This window comes from Aulonocara sp. 'chitande type north' Nkhata Bay, linkage group LG11 (assembly GCF_057382095.1).
Source record: "Aulonocara sp. 'chitande type north' Nkhata Bay isolate Kocher_YH1m ecotype deep benthic linkage group LG11, A_spYH_male_GT1.1, whole genome shotgun sequence".
NCBI lineage: Eukaryota > Metazoa > Chordata > Actinopteri > Cichliformes > Cichlidae > Aulonocara > Aulonocara sp. 'chitande type north' Nkhata Bay.
The window spans coordinates 17875882-17893240 of NC_141354.1; the positions used below are offsets into that span (position 1 = coordinate 17875882).

Consider the following 17359-nt stretch of genomic DNA (forward strand, 5'->3'; position numbering starts at 1 on the left):
TTTACTTTTTAATTTATGTCTGAATGACTTGATTCAAGATATTTCTCCTGCTTTTGGAAACACTGGAACTATTTTTTCATTTGTTTTGTAATTACTGGGATATTTTTAAAATATATGCGTGTTTGTATGTGTGGTGTTTTATTCTTCTTCTTTGTTCTTTTATAGTGAAATCAACTAAAATGTCTGAAATAATGATTGTCTGATGGAGGGATGTTGACATTGGGGAATCAGTAGGCTAAATCAAGCGGATAAACTCCTAAGATCCACTGGACCTTGATTCTCACAAATACATGGTAATTCAGTTCCACTAAAGATCCTTTCATTTGCTGGTTTTACCCGAGATCTCAGCACAGTCCCCGTATCCAGCACTATTCAGCTCCCCGCTACCACAGAATCCATCATCTGCCAGGTCAGTTTGATCCACCCACTTCCACTTGCCCTCTGTTCATGTGGGTTAGTTTCAGGTTTTAGTTTGCTCCATTTCTAGTACCACTTGTGGTTGAACTCTATCCACGCTGACCAGCAAACTGTACCTAAAGAAGGTACAAATGTATTTGTAATTTTGAAACAACTGTCAGGGTTCAAGCAGGGGTAACCCCCCCCCCCCCAAAACAAAACAAAACAAAAGAAAACAAACCCTCTTGGCTACCTCTCAAATACACTGGCATATATCATAACCTCCGTGTATCAGAACAAAGTAATAGATTTATCTAACAGAGTAATATGGAATTGCATTCATGAAGATGCAGTTCAAAGATTTTGAAGACGACTGTTTTATGATAAGGCTGTATCACAAGTTTTTCATTGTTAGCCTTTACCCAGAAAAAGCAGCATAATGGCACATTTTCAAAAATAAATGTTCATAGATCTTCAGTATTTCTGTCAGAGCAACACAAGCTATTAGATTTTTAATTAACCAATTATTATTTTTGGATCGCTTACAAATACTTTACACTGTTTCACATGCCACGAAATATCATCAGAATATATAAGGGACATCCTAAATAAGAACAATATAATCTGAAACCTTTTATATACTTTGTCCCTTTATTTCCTTTGTCTATTTCAATTTCCCTTATGCACCAATAAATACATATTTCAGAACACTCAAGGTTACATTCCTTGCTAATCATGTTTTCTTACTCAGTTTTTCTTTGTAGATTCTTTGTACTTCTGGACACTTGTAATTGAGCATCAGGGTACAGCAGTTGTAAATCTCTTATAGACGTTTAGTAAACTTTAATTTACTTTGGAGTTGTGAGTAACTCTGTGTGAAATAGCACGATAATCCTGTGTGCTTAAGCACAAGACCGTTTTACTCTAATCTAATTGCTTAAACCAACCTCTTGAACCCTGATATAAATTTTTCAGTACAGTCGCAGCCTTCAATGATACCGATGCAGTGCCACAGAATTGGTAAAAACTGCAGTAAAAGTGAGCCCCATATTTTCTCAGATAGTGAAAGCCACTACAACTGTAAAAGAAAAAGAAATTAAAAAAAGAAACCCAATTTTAGTTAATTTTAGAACAATTTTACTGATTTGTTGGTGGTAATGGTTCTTAGTGAAATATGCAAACACAGTAGTCTCAATCACTGAAATTGTCTGCATATTTGCAGGAAATGTGAAATATAAATGTTTTTTTCAGGAGTCTGATCCTTGTCTTGACATGTGCAGTGAGTGGTCAAGGTCAAGATGATGACGAGGCAACTGCCTCTCTTCCTCCTCTTCTTCTCCTGCTCTTCGGGAACTCACAGATGAAAAACATGGTGGCTTCACACTCCACGTGAGCCCACGTTCCAGTGCTGAGCAGCTCCACGCAGCTGGAGTTTGTGTTGGGCTGTAGCTCCTCCTCTTGGCTCCAAGATGCAAAACCCTGCAGAGGGGTGGAGTCTGCATAAACGTGACTGCTCCCGTCCTGATTTTAGAAAATAGAGAAGAGATTAAAAACAACAACAACAGTTTGTCATCATTTGTTAACTAATTTTGTTCTGTTTTTGACCAACACTGCCCACAACAGCCTAAAATATGTCCTTCTTACACTTTACACAACCGTCTTTTATTTTTCCACATTAAAAGTATCAAAAAAGCATTAGACTTACTAATTACTACCTAGTTAATATTATCAAAACCACTTACCATGCCCTTGGTTTGAGTCTGCACTCCTATATACACTCTTGTCAGTCCTGCCTGACTAACATAGTCTGCCATGAGACGGTTGATGTTGGTGCTTTTAGGCATGGCCAGGTTGCCTCCTCTGAGCTTGCAGTTCATTGAAGCCTCTCTAAACCTCTTGGGCTCCTTCACCAGCAGGTAGTACCTCTCTTCTGTTTCTCTCAAGCCTAGAACCACTGAACAGGACATGTGCAAAGGTTAAAGGTCATCTGACACAAGTTTAAAGGCATGTTTTCATTGTTCTGATTTTTTCTTCTTAACACAGAAACCAAATTAGAAGTCAAGTGGCAGGATGATGCACAGACATGAAGGGACTAGTGTGTAATGTAAGTCTTGAATGAAGAAAGGATTTGGTGTTTTGAGGCCAGACTTGATACAAGCTCTTTCACACAGAAACCTGTCTCAGTTCCTTCTATTAAATTTTAAAGGTAAGACATCGTCTAGTGTCTAGTAAAAGATTGAAAACATAGCGACTTACCGTTCTTCACAAACTTGACTGCATTCCCCAGCTTGCCTACATTGATATCGAGCTGTCCAACCACCTTCCTGTACCTCCCACAGTCACACATTGTACCTAATAGATCAAATGGGGTTAGGACAGCTCGGATGAATATTTGTCTGAATGTCAGAAGATGTCAGAAAATTAGGCAAATGTGGAACCTGCTTCTTGGTACAAGGACTAGTGATTGTAATAAGGATCATTAAATGCTTTTCTACAGCATTGCTCCCTTAGGGACAATCTCCATTAGCATCTAGTAGAACTGATTGAGAGTCACAAACAAATACTTGTTTTTTTTTCCCAGAAAGGAATTTGAAGGAATTCATTAATAATGTGTTTAAATGTTGTTTATTGAACTCCGTTTCCCAGATCAAATCCACTTATGGGTGTGCTAAAAGTTTTCGTCACGGCCGGGGTATCAGTCGTGTGGTGTTTGTAGAAAAAGGACCCAATATTCAGGAGACGGCTAGATGCAGGTAAGCGTTTATTTACAACGTGAAAAACAGGAAACGAGGCACGAGAAATTACTAAAAACCTAAACTGGGAACACTAATGAGGAGATCTGAAATAATAACCAACACAGACGAACCGACAAATACACATGCACAGTAATCAGGAAATGACAGGAAAACAGCTGAAACTAATGAGCAAGATGAGCCACAGACCTTCAAAGTAAAACAGGAAATTTACAGACTGTTTTACCAACACAGAGACACAAACAGAGCACCGGAGGAGGACACAGGTTATAACACAACACTAAACACAAGACCCCAAATCCTAGGAACTAAGAAAACAAGAACTAACCCAAAACATAAGAAAATACTAATATTAAACACAAAACACTGGGTCTAACGGCCCATACCATGACAGTTTAAGTAAATACTGCAGCATTCTTTTTCAAGGTTGTTTGACTGCATGAGTGAGACTTTATCATTTGACCCACAACAAGTTACTGATTCATTTCCAGTGATTCAGTATTTTGCACAACCACTTTCAGCAGCAATAACTTGGAGTTACTGCATGACTTGATCATCTCTCACATGGCTGTGGAGGAATTCTGGCCCACTCTTTTTCACTGTGTAGGCGGGGTATTCATTTACATACAACTCTCTTCAGGTCCTGCCACAGTATTCCAACCCAGATGAGGTCTGGTCTTTGACCATTGAACCTTGGTTCTGTTCTTTTTTTAGCCATCCTGATAGATATTTTTGGTGCTGTGCCTGAGATCACTGTCCCATTTTTGGCTAAACTTTAGCTGTCAGACAGATGGCCTCACATTTGACTCCAGAATACTTTGGCATAGGCATGAGTTCAATGACAGCAAGGTGCCGTGGTCGTGTGGCTGTAAAACAAATCCGAATCATCACCGTGCTTGATAGCTGGTATGAGTGTTTGTGCTGATATGCTCTAAACATCTCCACTTTGGGCTGGTCCATCCAAAGGACAGTGCTCGAGTTTTGTGATTTGTTTAGATGCAGCTTAGAGAGAAGAGACATTCTCCTGACAATCCTTCCGAAACAACCATACCTGTTCAGTCTTTTGTGATTATACTATCATGAACTTTAACATTTAACATGCTAACCAAGACCTGTAGAGGCTGAGATGTAGCTCAGTGTCTCTGAGAATTGCATGGTGTGACACTGGGGTGAATTTGCTCTGACTTCCACTGGGTGTCATTGTGTTACCAAACATCTGAGCGCTCCAGACCAGCAAACTGACATCAGTGTTAAAAGTGACGACCAGTTAATCAAGTGCATTTTGATTAGCAGCACCTAGCTCTTTTTACTCTAATAATTCCTCTGGGATCAGTAGGAATGTACTTAGTTTTTCACAGGACTCATGCAAAAAGCTTTTTTAGTTTTGGCTGTATGACTTAAAACGAGAGGCAGTGTCTGCATGCTGTTACCTGGTTTCCCTTTTAAACCAGCTGGTCCATCTACACCTTTATCACCCTTGTCACCTGCAGAAGAATCAAAAATCATTAATAGCACCCTTTGTTGTTAGCTGTATTTCAACCTCGTAGAAGCTTCCTGTTGACCTTGTCATGTAGTTACAACGTTCTACCACCAGATGGCTGTATCACACATTGAAAACTCAACAGGGCCGCATGCCTTTGTAGCTTGCCATCACCAGTGTGTGAATGTGTGTGTGAATGGGTGGATGATTGCGTATAGTGTAAAGCGCTTTGGGGTCCTTAGGACCAAGTAAAGCGCTATACAAATACAGACCATTTACCATTTATTTACCTTTCTAGATGGTCAAAGTTTGACCAACATTAGGTCACAATTAATTATTCCAACAAGATAATTTATACCAAATAACAGTAACATCCACATATATTTTTAATTGAGAGATATCATCAAATGTTACTGTTTGTGTGTAAATCTTGTCCTGAATTTGCACTCACACTGTTGTTTCATTGTGGAAAATAACCCAAATGGCAGTTGCAAATTTTGGGGAAGTGGGTTGCAGTACAAACATCACAATGGCCTAGCTTTGAATGAGGAACAGCCAGAACAGTGAAATACTGTACCTGTAATCTGACCAGTTGTTTTGCCATACTGATGGATTTGATTTATTTGAGCTTGTTTGAGCTCCTTTGCAAAAAATACGGAAAAACACAGTGGGTAAATATGGTAAAATGTGACCTGATACGGCTTTCCATTGTCTCAGTGGAGTATACAGTAGAATTCATCCCAAACAGTCCTCCAGCTGCAGTTAGTTGCCTTTTTTGTTCCATATAAACTCAGTAACTCCACAGTTTTACAGTCTGTAGATTTATATAGTTGTTCTTTTGGCCAAAAACGATGTAAGCTCTGCAGACAATCTGATAAGAATCCATATACATGGAGTTACAATTATAAAAGCGATGTCTGTTCATTTATCATGTTTTTATATTATGAATGAACACCAATTTCCAATGTGGAAACTGAACTGAATTTCTTCAGTGCTCCTGTATCACGGCCAACATTCTTGCAAACACGAACTGAATTTGAGCTTGTGATCTTGTTATGTTGGCATGTTCCTGAAAACAAGTGTTTTTATTCAGGTGTTTTATGAGTTTTGGGCTTTCAGCATCAATGAAATCCAAAGCTGTGACTTCACTCCTTTGCCTGATATAGCTTACACACAGCCACTTTCCTAATAGCGTATTAATCATAATGAATACTGAGAAACTGAATGTCTAGAAAGACAGGGGAACATGACTGCTCATAAAAACAAAAACTACAATGGAAACTGCCACTTTAGCCACTTCAGGCAGAGCAACTGCATGACATCATGTTGCAGGATCTTTTGATGCGATAACTTAAAACGTGAAAGAAACAGACAAAAATACAAGCCTTTAGTGGAAACTGTCTAGTTAGCTCAATAATGAGCCGATTTAATTTTTAAAAACTCTCCTTGTGTGTTTGTCTTGGGACTAATTAAGTCTGCCAGTTAGTGTAGTTATGTGGGTTTTAGTTGAGACCATTGTTAGGGAGCGAGCGGCAGTGAAATCTCAGGAGGGCATCCGGGAGGCCGTATTTTTTCTTAAAGACAATTTGAAAGTCATTAAGCGTCTGCAGAAATCTCACAGCTACCTATCAAAATGTTTAATGGCACTGGAGCGAGAACAAATTTATACACTCGAATGAAAAATGAAAGGTCATTAATCTTTCTCGCTTTTGGAAACTGAGGAACTAAGTATTACCCCCTGATGCACTTTATTAGTTCTTAGTTATTTATTATTTTATTGTAAATATTACACTTGAATGAGTAATGCAATAGTAAGGTTTTACAGTATGGTTTCAGGCAGATGGATGGACAGATAGGAGGCAGGACTAGAGAAGCACTGAGACTGACAGGAAACTGTGTTAAACTGCATATCAAACCTGAACTTTAGATTAAAATGACTTTGTTGTACCTCTGTCTCCAGTAGGCCCAATCTTTCCTGTGTGGCCCAATTCTCCTTTAAGGCCCGACTCCCCCGGCACTCCTGTGGGAGAAAGGAAGGATGAGATTTGGAGGTATTTGCGACAGAATAAAGAAATATTATTTGGAAAAAGTGTTGAAAATGCTGTTTCAGTCCAACATAGTCTGCATATGCCAGAAAAGTAGAGGATGTGTGCATGTTGGAACTTCACATATTGTAAATGTGGTCGAAGTCAGCATAAACTGGAAAAATCAGTTATTATTATGGTGTTAATTTACGCTTTTAATAATAATCAATTTCTTTTTGTGTTAGTATCATTATATTTTAGTTTCTTTTGTATAATCTGTGCAACTCTATTCCACGCCATTCAATCTTTTAAGGACTCTCCCTGCAAAAACTGCTGTCGGATCCACTGTCTGTTAAATGCATGTATTTCTAGTGTCATTTTTACTGTTATTTATTTAATCATGTATTAATACGTTTTATTTTTTTAATCTAAAAAACAAAGTGATTGTAATGGATTGAAGTACACTGTAATCTGATTACCACTGCCTGGCTTACTGTTTTGTTTGTCTTTAGAAGAACTCAGGAGTGTGCATGATTTTGGAGGGTGCCTTAAAAATGTATCCTAAATGGCGAACATTAAACTAAAAGGCTGTGTGTGTGTGTGTGTGTGTGTGTGTATGCGCATGGGAAAACTAGCAGACCGAGGCTCTCTGCCAGCCCCTGAATGAGTGTTTCCTCAGGAAACTATTCAACTGAAAATTGATGGCGTTCGAAATACTAAGTGACGCATTGGAGAAGCCTGCCACTATTAGAGGGATTTGCCACACACACACGTACAGCCAGCTATTCACTAATATTTCACATGTCCCGCTTGCGCATGTTGATTTTCGACTCGGTGATTTGTGAGAAGTGTTGGCAGAAGGCATGAGTTCTTATGGATTGTGTGAGGTCGCTGGGAAAAATTTGCTCATACAAGGGTGCGATTTTTATTTATTTTTTTCTTTTAAATTAGGAAAATTCTGCATGAAAGCGCCCGAGAAGCACACTCACAAAGTGAATGCTTCAACAACACTGAAGTGACAAGTGACGACAAGAAGTGATTATACGTGTTTGTTTTGTTGCCACACGAAGAAAGTTAATCTGGTGGTCTTTTGTTATTCCATCTGCAACAGGTGAATAATGTTTTAGCAGTGCTTACGCTTGCCAGTTAAACGGCCTATCTCAACGTTCAGATAACGGTCCTTCCTATCACTTTTAATGGCCAACCACCCCAACTGGTTTAACGTCTGGAATCTCCAGCTGCTGGAGGATAAAGGAGGCGAAGCCTTGGGGCCTAAGGCAATTTAAATAAAGCCTTCAGCTATTTCAAAACACCCTTGAACTAAGCAACTAGCTGTTGCCATAATACAACAAAAATAAAATGCGTTTGGTTTCTAAAATGATCTTAAATCAGTGTATTGACTAAATGTTGCTTGCACAGTTGCAGAAGTGGAGTCTCATTTTTGACATTTCTGTTTAGTAGAGATTAATAGAGAGATGGAACATGAAAATAAGGTTGTTCTGTTGTGCACTTCTAGCTACCTAAAAGTGCACAAGATCTAAGATCCTCATATAACACCATAGTTTTGAGCCAGAGCGATATATCAGCCAATACATAATGGAAAAATAGATGTGTCTCATCTCATGGCTTGTCTGGCACCCTGTGCAGCATACACGAACCAGAGACTCGTAACGCCTCACTAGCTTATAGACATACTGTATTTAAACTGTCTGTTGATACTGGCTCTAAAAACCTTGCACTGGACATGCTCTTCCACTTTTTTTGGTCTATAATGCAAAGATTTCAACCTCAGTTATAGTTTCGATTCAAGCTAAAAAATGTACAAGTCCAGCACAACAGTTTGTTGTTTGTTGGAGCAACAAACTGTTTTTGTTGCCCACAGGAGCATTAGCAGTCACATATTCCCATTTAACATTCCAAAATTAAGCAACTGTTTCCTGTAAAACTGCCTAAATTAAAACAGGGAATACATGCGTCATCTGTCAGGCTGCTGACATACTACAGTTACAGAATCATCACAGAAACCTGCTTTCATGCCTACAGTAAGCATACACACATAGAAACCATAATGACTGGCTTTTCTATATCGTTGAATAATATCCGCAAAGTTGAAAAGTTGAAAGAGTTTCACGTGCACGTGCTTTCTGCACTTTTGAAAATGACCCCAGCGGCCCTGGCATTCGTCTCCCACACACACTGATAAAAGAAGGGTGTTTTTAGTGTGCAGCGTGCACATGTCTGCTGAGCTCTGTGAGACGTTATAGAATAAAAGCTGGGTGTGTGCACACAAACGATCATGACACTATATTTATTGCATTTATATTTACACACGTGTGAACTGTGTCTGCTGTCTTGTACTCTCTGGCATGTGCAGGATGCTGCATTGCATGCATTTTTTTTTTAAGCATGTGTGAGCAGGTATTTGTGTGTATGCCTATCAGCTCAGCTGGAAAAAAAAACCTTGTGAAAACCCCTGCTTTCTTCAGCAGCAATTTACAGATCTGCTTCCTCCACAAATATACAGATGTCATGTCAGTGCAGTGCAGTTTGTCTGTGGCACAGTGCAGCTCACACCACAGCAAAGGGAGGCAAGCTGCAACAGCAGGGAAATGCAAAAGCTGCACACTGGGTGGTTTTGTTACTAGCTATGTTTGTTCATATTAGACAAGCAAGGAAAATTAACTTTTTTAAAAAAGAGACTGGTCAAGCCAGACTTAATTTTTTTATTTCCTAGGTGTGATTATATAGATGTACACTTATGGCACTCATCACTTTTTCTCTTCTTTTTAACCTTCAGCTGTTCTACCCCACTGCAATACCTAAAGGAAACATGCTAATGAAGAAGCTGGGGGTTTTCTTGTATTTACATCTATTCAAAAAAAAAAAAAAAAAAAGAATTCTGAGAAGTGAGTTTGGAAAAACTATTTTACAGTATGTGATTTGAAAACCTGACAATTAGATTTTTTTTAGAGGTTTTAAATACAAATGGAATTTTTTTCAAAGAGCATTGTGTCACGTTTATTAGACTTGGAAAATTGTACTAAGTATAAGAGTCACATTTTTGTATTTGTTAGCAAGCGTATGACTAAAAAGTACTGCAGTCAGCTCCATTTGCCTCTGTGTGCACACTTACCAGATGAATGGGGAGCAGCTACAATGAAAATATCAGGAAGGGAGCAGTCGCCTGCACCTGTTAACTGAGTGTCTGAGTGCCATTAAGGCAGATGTAGAGTCATTGTGATTATACTGATGCTTGCCTGTTACACCATCCTAAACCGCACTCTGATAGAAAAGCAAATTAGATTTTATTTGGGTTATACTGGTGATAAAGGGGAACCCCACTGATTTTACACATCAGTTTATTTACTGGCTCAATGAGGACTGCGCTCGTGGACAAAAAGTTGTATGAATCCTTTTTTTTTTCTTTCTAAATGTCTTTCATGTTTTGTGAGTGTACACATTACCGGGGTCTACGTGTTTTTGTCCTACAGCTTAGCCATTTTTGACTAGAAGGATACTGGATACCTGGAAGTCCTGGTGGTCCATTCTTCCCCAGTTTCCCCTGATCTCCATCATCTCCAATCCCACCTTGGTCCCCTGGATTTTAGAAAAGAAAGATTGTAAACAAAAAGGCCATCAATGTGGCGATCCATTATCAGCACTAACAGCACGTCAGAAACCACTTCAGCAAAGAGCTTTGGTGAATGATTGTGTTTAAGTTTTAATGTAAGTGTGGCAGAGTGTTTCTAATCATCACAAGGAGATGGACTGAATCCTCTTTGGATGTTTATAAAGAAGAAATAACTCTGTTTTAATAAGTCTTCGGCGAGCCAGTATAATTTTTAGAGACATCGGTGCTTTAAAAGTATTAATGGCACAAAGTCCTTTTTAGAGCTGAAAGCACAAATGAGGTGTAGCAGAAATGTTTGAGGCGGGACCATGGATCAAAAGGCTCTTGGCATGAAATCTTAAGAGATTTCTGAATGTCTATTAAAACAGTAATTTCGCCTCAGTTGTTGATGCAGGCAGCAGTTTATATCTTGTTAAATGCTGGGCTTAGAAAGAAGGACTCTGCTTAGAGTCTGCTTCTATTAGGCTGGCAGAAGTACTTAGGAAAACTGATAATTCAGCTCGGTCGGCTGTGTAGACATTTTCAAGCTAAATCACTGCACGGTCAAGTGATACAGTCTGCGTAACTATTTAATTTTGTGGACTACTAAACTGAAACCATGTAGCATAAAATTAGCAAAAGGCCTGGTTTGTGTGATTAAGGTGTCAAATCAAATGAAGATCTTTCATCTGCTATTTAACATGTCGCAGTAGCAATAAGATAGGTTATTTCCCCAAAAATGTCAGAATTCGGTGTTTATTGTCGTTCAATTTCAAGAACTGGGCCTGCAGCGTCCCACTTTTTTACGTCTAAAAAAAAAAAAAAAAAAAAATTCCCGTAAATCTATATAAGAATGATGAAGTCAACATACCAGTAAATGTAATAAAACTGTGTTTGTTGAAAAAGGTTAAAATAAGTCGTAAGACATTTTTGAGGGGTCTAAAACTGGGAAAAATGCGCATCTGTCACCCACCGAAATACACAGATGTGAGTCTACACAAACTCAAGAGACTGCCTCTGTGGTGAGTAGTATCTGGATGAGTCTTGTACAAATAATCTGTTCGCGTTTGTGGCAGCTGTCTAAATACACAATATCACGATGGAACAATGGGAAACTTCTCTGGAAAGCTGTGAAAGTGTAACTGATGGTACAGACGCCTCTTCCCTTTGCCCATCACAAACATAATTTAACTTTATTTCAGAAGCTGCTTTTGTAAAACAGACTTTGTTTTGGATATACCATATCATACCATACCATACCACCTTTATTTATAAAGCACTTTAACATAAAACCAGAGTTCACAAAGTGCTGTACATGCTAAAAGCATAAGTAAAGAAAATTAAAATGAGATAAGATAAAATAAATAACTAAAAAACTAAAATAAATTAAATTAAATTATAAAACTTCAACAATTTAATAAATGGCCTTCGTCACAATGAGAGAATCTTTTAAATTTTTTTGCCTTTTAGCTTAACAATCTCAGTTTCTGCATGCCAGCTCCTTGAGAGACGGGCCTCTGGCTTCCATTTACAATAAAGGCCGTTTTTTTTTTCTCGTTTTTTTCCAGCACAGTGCGCAAAAAAGAGAGAAAAAAAGCATAGCTTCACTTTGTGTTTTATTAGGGTCTGTCTGTCTCAATCAGCAGGGGAGCAAGCCACTGGATGTCATAAAATGGAAAACACACACAGGGAGGCATTCCCTCCAAAAGACCGCGGGGTAGCAGACAGTGAGCTAGTAAACTTTAGAACATTTAATGCTTGGTGGCTTTATCATCAGCTCTTTAAACTATAAAACATTTAGGGGGTATTTCCTCAGAACGTTGCACTCTCACACTCTAACACTCTCCTGTAACGTTGGGACACAACAACGTTTCCAACATCACGAACAAACATGAGTACAAAGTACATGAGTACTGTTGATTTTAGGTTGAAAACATTTTAGACTTCATTATGCAAAGATAAACATTTACAAATCAAGCTGACATCCAGTCAAAATGCAAACACACACATTTACAACAGCGCCACAGTGCGTTACCTTTAGCTCCTGGTATCAAGGAGCTGGTGCAAACCTCTATAGAAACAGAAACGTAGCTGAAGATGGCTACAAACACGCAGAGCACCAAGAGCCGCGGCATCTCCCAACCATCACAGACCGCTGCAGAAAATCCAAACCTTTTGGCTTTTTGGAGCAGATGGTCGAGGAGCAGGGATCAGCGTAGCATTAGTGACAGAAGAAAGCAGTGCTGCTGTTTGTAGGACACACAGACACACTTGTTTATACAGTCTTATCAGTTAATTGTCAAAATGTCAAACAACACTCACCAGAGTACTGCATTCCTGTGCATGTGGTTTAACTTTTTAATTGCATGTGAAAAATCTTACCATTATTTGGACAGATACATGGGTACCCTGTAAAGAATAAAGTACAATGTCTTGATACATGCTCAATTATCCAGGTAAGGAAAACACAAGGAAGTCCGTTTCTCGATCATTAATATGCAAATTGTCATGACCGTTGATCAGCTGAGACTGGAAAAAGTCACGCAGATAAGTGACGTGATTAAATGTTTCTCCTACTGAAAACCCTATGCCTAGATAAACAGAATTAACTTTTAGGAATAAAATGAAACGAACACTTCAGTCCTCTGATTGAGGTGTAACACTCCCTTAGAGGTTGGCACATGCTAACAGTTGATATTTTCATTCTTGGAGAGAGAATGTGGAATCATGGGAACGTCTGAGAGCCACCTGTGCTTTGCTTTGGTATTACTTTCACTGATACAAGAAAAATCTCTGCTCATGCTCGGCTAGCACTGGGGAGTAACAACTGCTTCTAATTTACTGAAGGGAAATTAGATGAACCAGAGCTCACAATAACACTGCGAAGGTCCTGAATGAAAAAAAGTGCTAATAACATTCTTGGAAGTGTAAAAGTAAATACTTTCAGTCAGAACAAATAGTTCCAGTGAAAGTGATTTTTTCCTGATATATCGATTAAAGATGAATGCAAATCTTTCGGCCCTAACGGCGACTGCACAGTGTGAAATAATAAACACGAGACTAGACTGCCTTCTTATCATGAACAAAGGAGTAGACTCGCTTTTTTCTCTTGTCCCGAGTCTTCAGACCAGAAAACACTTGGTTTACATAGAAAATACTGCATGCATGCAGGTTCTTGCCCGCTTGTATCCTGCACAATTTTGCTGCTATGTGATGACAACACACAGTACAGTATCAAAGAAGGCAAATAATCAGAGGATGAGTCTTAATAGGAGACGCAGAGGCAGGAGACAGAGCAAGGAACAAAGAGGGATTGCAAATTAGGAGGGGAGCGTAGTCCAAGCCACATGTCTTGGCACAAAAGGAGATCTCCTTATTCAAGAATTATGCTTCCTGGAATGTCTTTAGTCCTTCATCAAACAACCCAACAAAAAACAACTCATCAGTGGCATCAGTGTGCTCAGGTCCTTTAAGCAGAATAAAAACAAAAAAGAGCAAAAGAGAAAACTTCATCTTAATCAGACTGTTGTTCCCTGAGGGACTGATTGGCTAGATGTCACTTTGAAAAGCATTCAAAGTGAAAAAGCTTTGTGTTTTATTGTTGGAAGCCCTTTTAAAAAAAATAATGTTATTTGTATTTAGAGACAAAAGTCTTTCAAATGTATCCAGTATTGGCTTTACGATAAAAATACAAATTATTTCAACTGCTGGAAAAGCTGTAGTCTTCAAAGAAAATAACATGGACCTGATGCACTCTTGGAGCAGTCACAGTCATTAATCACTTTTTTGCTGTTGATTGTGATGTTTGTTTCTCTTGGGTTATCTTTGAAAGGAAGTTTAAACCACACACACACGCTTGAAAATATTTAAGACCTCACATGCTTGATATCAGTTTCTCTTAGCTTCTGCCACGGTTTGCTTTAAGCTTCCAACCCTGTATCGTTTCTGCGAAGGAATTTAATGATGTTAAGAGAGGGGCGCTTTGGTAAATGAGCTATTTTATGGCTCTGGATTTTGGTGTCGCTGACCATAACTTGCTAGCATGTTGGATTGCTCAGTGAAAGTTCAAAAGAGACAACCAAGGCCAGGATTGTGAAAGAAAATCATGTGTGGTCACGCCCCTTGATAGAATAGCCACATTTCCAGGGTGTATCCCAGCTGTTGCCCAGTGACAGCTGGGATAGGCTTTAGCCCCCTGTGACCCCGAACAGCAGCAGTTAGCATGTAAAACAATGGATAAATAGATTCAGTGGTGTCCATTTAGTCTCTGACCCTCAATAAGATAGAAAAGTATAGAAAGGTTACTTTTATGTCTCTACCTGATGAGCCAAAGATCAATTTCCACTTTTCCCTTCTATGTAGGTTTAAGTTCTCATCAGCTCCTAATGGAAATAATTAGCTATTTAAAGGCTAAATGTTCCATTATGTTCACAACATGGTTGCTAACTTTGTCCATCTGCTGCTCGGTGCTTGGCAGATGTGAGGTGCATGTATAATGAATGGATGGGGAGACATTGAAGGCTTTTTACTTAAAACAGCTGCTTGCCTTTCAAAAACAACACTTATGAGACAATGCATCAGTAAAGAGGCAGTACTTCTTCTTGTGTGCGCGCGTGTTTATGTCTTCACTTATTAATTACCCTTTCAGTCTGCGTGGACTTGTCTGTTGGACTGTTTCAGACAACTTATGGGATGTAAAATACAGACTCATATACATCAGAACAGCCCTGCTACCCCGAAGGCTAATTATTTACACGTGGTTTAGATTACGTTCTCTAATTAAGAATGTGATTCACACTCCTGGATTGAGGGTTGACTCCAAAATGGTAACCACACCACAAAACAGCCTTCTTCTCTCTGCTGCTTACAGCCCTGTTTACAACACTGGCACCACCATTAGCATTTTAAAGCAGCAGCAGTAGCATACACTGCCCACACGTGTGTCACTGACAAATCGGTCAACAGCATCTCCAAGTATATAAAACATTTACGTAACCTCTGAACCACATTAATTTACTGCAGAGCATGAGTGCCATTACTGGCTGCATGTATTTCCTGGTATTTACTGCAGATTGGGGCATAGAAAAAGCCCTTTTCCCAGGAAAGCAGCACACAACAGACAGTGACAACCGAAGGCAGTGCATCTACTTGTTTTTATGATGTCACATTTCAGAGGAAGTGACTCAGTTCATTTTCACTGTTATTGAGTCTTCACATGGAATGAATTAAAGTCATGTTTCAATTTGTCTCAGCATTTTCCAAGTAGTCAACTATGAGCGTTAATCAGTAGTGCTGTCAAAACCTTCAATTTGTTAGTCGAAATTTAAAAACACTCACCTGTATATTGACAAGATATAACATACAAACTACTGGGACTATATCGATAATTAATTATGTGGGTGTAATGGCGGTTACCTGTGCCATCTAGACACTTTAGTCTGCACATGGCCAGCAACACACTAGTACCTCAATTTCTATTCTTCTCTTACATCAGACTGGAAAAACAGATTTCGATGTCACTGAGTCAAATAAGCATTTGATCCCTTATAACCCAGCCGGCGTTTTGGCTGTCACAGATTGGCTGTATGCCTATCAGGCACAAAGATTGCAATCAATCAATTCATCATTCTTCGTATAATACACAACTGTACACAGAATCAGTTATTTCCATTCCAGCCTCTCAACCATCATGGGCAAGAAAAAAAACAGGGATATCGGGGAGAAAGGTGAGAAGAACCTTGGTGAGAAGATAAAACCTGTTGGTGTGATTATTCAGAATTGCTGAGTATGAACCAATGAACATCATCTCTACAGTCAAGCATGGAGGTGTTTGTTTTGCTTAAGTTAGAGGATGACTTCACCACACCGAGGAGCCAGTTAACATGGCCATTCACTGTGTTATCATGGATGACAACCTCCTTCATTTTAGTCTGAACTCTGAAGATGAGTCATGGATGACAATGTCACAAAACACACTGCCAGGTCAAGAAAGGAGTGGCTAAAGAAGAAACACATCAAGTCCATGGAGTGGCCTGGCCAGTCTCCAGACCTGAGTCCTATAGGAAATCTGTGGAGGGAGTGTTACACACTGGCCTGGGGGGGCTGGAGTGCAACACAAGAAAAATAATAAAAAGAAGTAAATCACACAGCCACAGCTTTACAATGACTAGTCGTTTTATTAACTTGACAGGTAGCAAGCGTCAGGGTGGGCATGGCCAAAACAACAAACAAAACACACTGGAAATGAATCAGAACTTACCTATAGTGAATCAACCCCAAAAGAAAATACAAACCTCAAAACCCGTTTCCCTACCCGAAACAGGAGAAAAAGGTTGTAAAAGAAACGGCTTCCCACCCCTACAGCTACCATGTCCAGATTGGTAGGAGACACTGCCGGCCCAGTCAGGTCCCAATTTGTAGCTGGCCTCATTCCCTCTTCCACCAATGGTCAGCCTCCACCTGGAAACTTACATAACAAACATCACAGAGTACAAACAATGCCCCCGCATGGTGTGGCGAGTAACAGCACCACACGGCAACAATGACCTGGGTCATAACAGGAGCTAAAGCTTTGAGTTGCCAAGCAGCAGCCAAGAAACCTAAAGGATTTGGAGAGTTTCTGAAAAGAGTTGTCAGCTCAGTAAAGCACACTGGATATAAAGTTATTTGTGCACTTGTTCCCCAGTGAGCTCAAGAGCTACCTGCCATTTCCTACTCTTTCCATGGCAGAAGCAAATATCTTAAAACTGTTAGAAAGTACTAGAAACTGGGCAAAATATTTCTTTGAACTGACCTGAAACCTATAGATTTATTCTAATGCATCTAACAGGATAAAGGTGAGCTCACAGTTGACCTGTAGCTGGAGTACTTCTCGATACAATTCTTGTCTTCTCCAAATTCTAACAAATCTAAAGTTTTACTCTAACATATTGATACAACTTGTGACCAAAATTATCTCTTAAACTATTTATGTAGAAAAAAAAGCATGATTATGGGATTTGTTGAAAACTGGAAAATCATCTTTTTAGAATGCTTAGAGCACTTTACACTGCAATCCAAATTTATGCAGTACTTCATCTATCTTGCAGGATCGTCA

At 39.2% G+C, this 17359-nt stretch overlaps 1 protein-coding gene across 1 annotated transcript; it reads right to left on the reverse strand.

The window, feature by feature from the left end:
- Positions 1 to 816: 816 nt before the first annotated feature.
- colec10 (collectin sub-family member 10 (C-type lectin)) lies at positions 817 to 12523 on the reverse strand. Its single transcript, XM_086309914.1, has 7 exons — positions 12299 to 12523; positions 10179 to 10250; positions 6578 to 6649; positions 4580 to 4633; positions 2653 to 2748; positions 2139 to 2350; positions 817 to 1917 (listed from the first exon to the last, which is right to left on the reverse strand). The coding sequence occupies exons 1-7, from the start codon at positions 12396 to 12398 to the stop codon at positions 1690 to 1692; spliced, it is 834 nt and encodes a 277-aa protein (XP_086166040.1). The 5' UTR covers positions 12399 to 12523; the 3' UTR covers positions 817 to 1689.
- Positions 12524 to 17359: the final 4836 nt, after the last annotated feature.

Bases quoted from the DNA above. Each gene is read 5' to 3' on its own strand.
- colec10 (XM_086309914.1), bottom strand. From the start codon at position 12,398: ATGCCGCGGCTCTTGGTGCTCTGCGTGTTTGTAGCCATCTTCAGCTAC. The intron at 4,634-6,577 runs GTACAACAAAGT...ATTCTTCTGCAG, and splicing joins TGGGCCTACTGGAGACAGAG to GTGACAAGGGTGATAAAGGT. The intron at 2,749-4,579 runs GTAACAGCATGC...TTGATCTATTAG, and splicing joins TGGTTTAAAAGGGAAACCAG to GTACAATGTGTGACTGTGGG.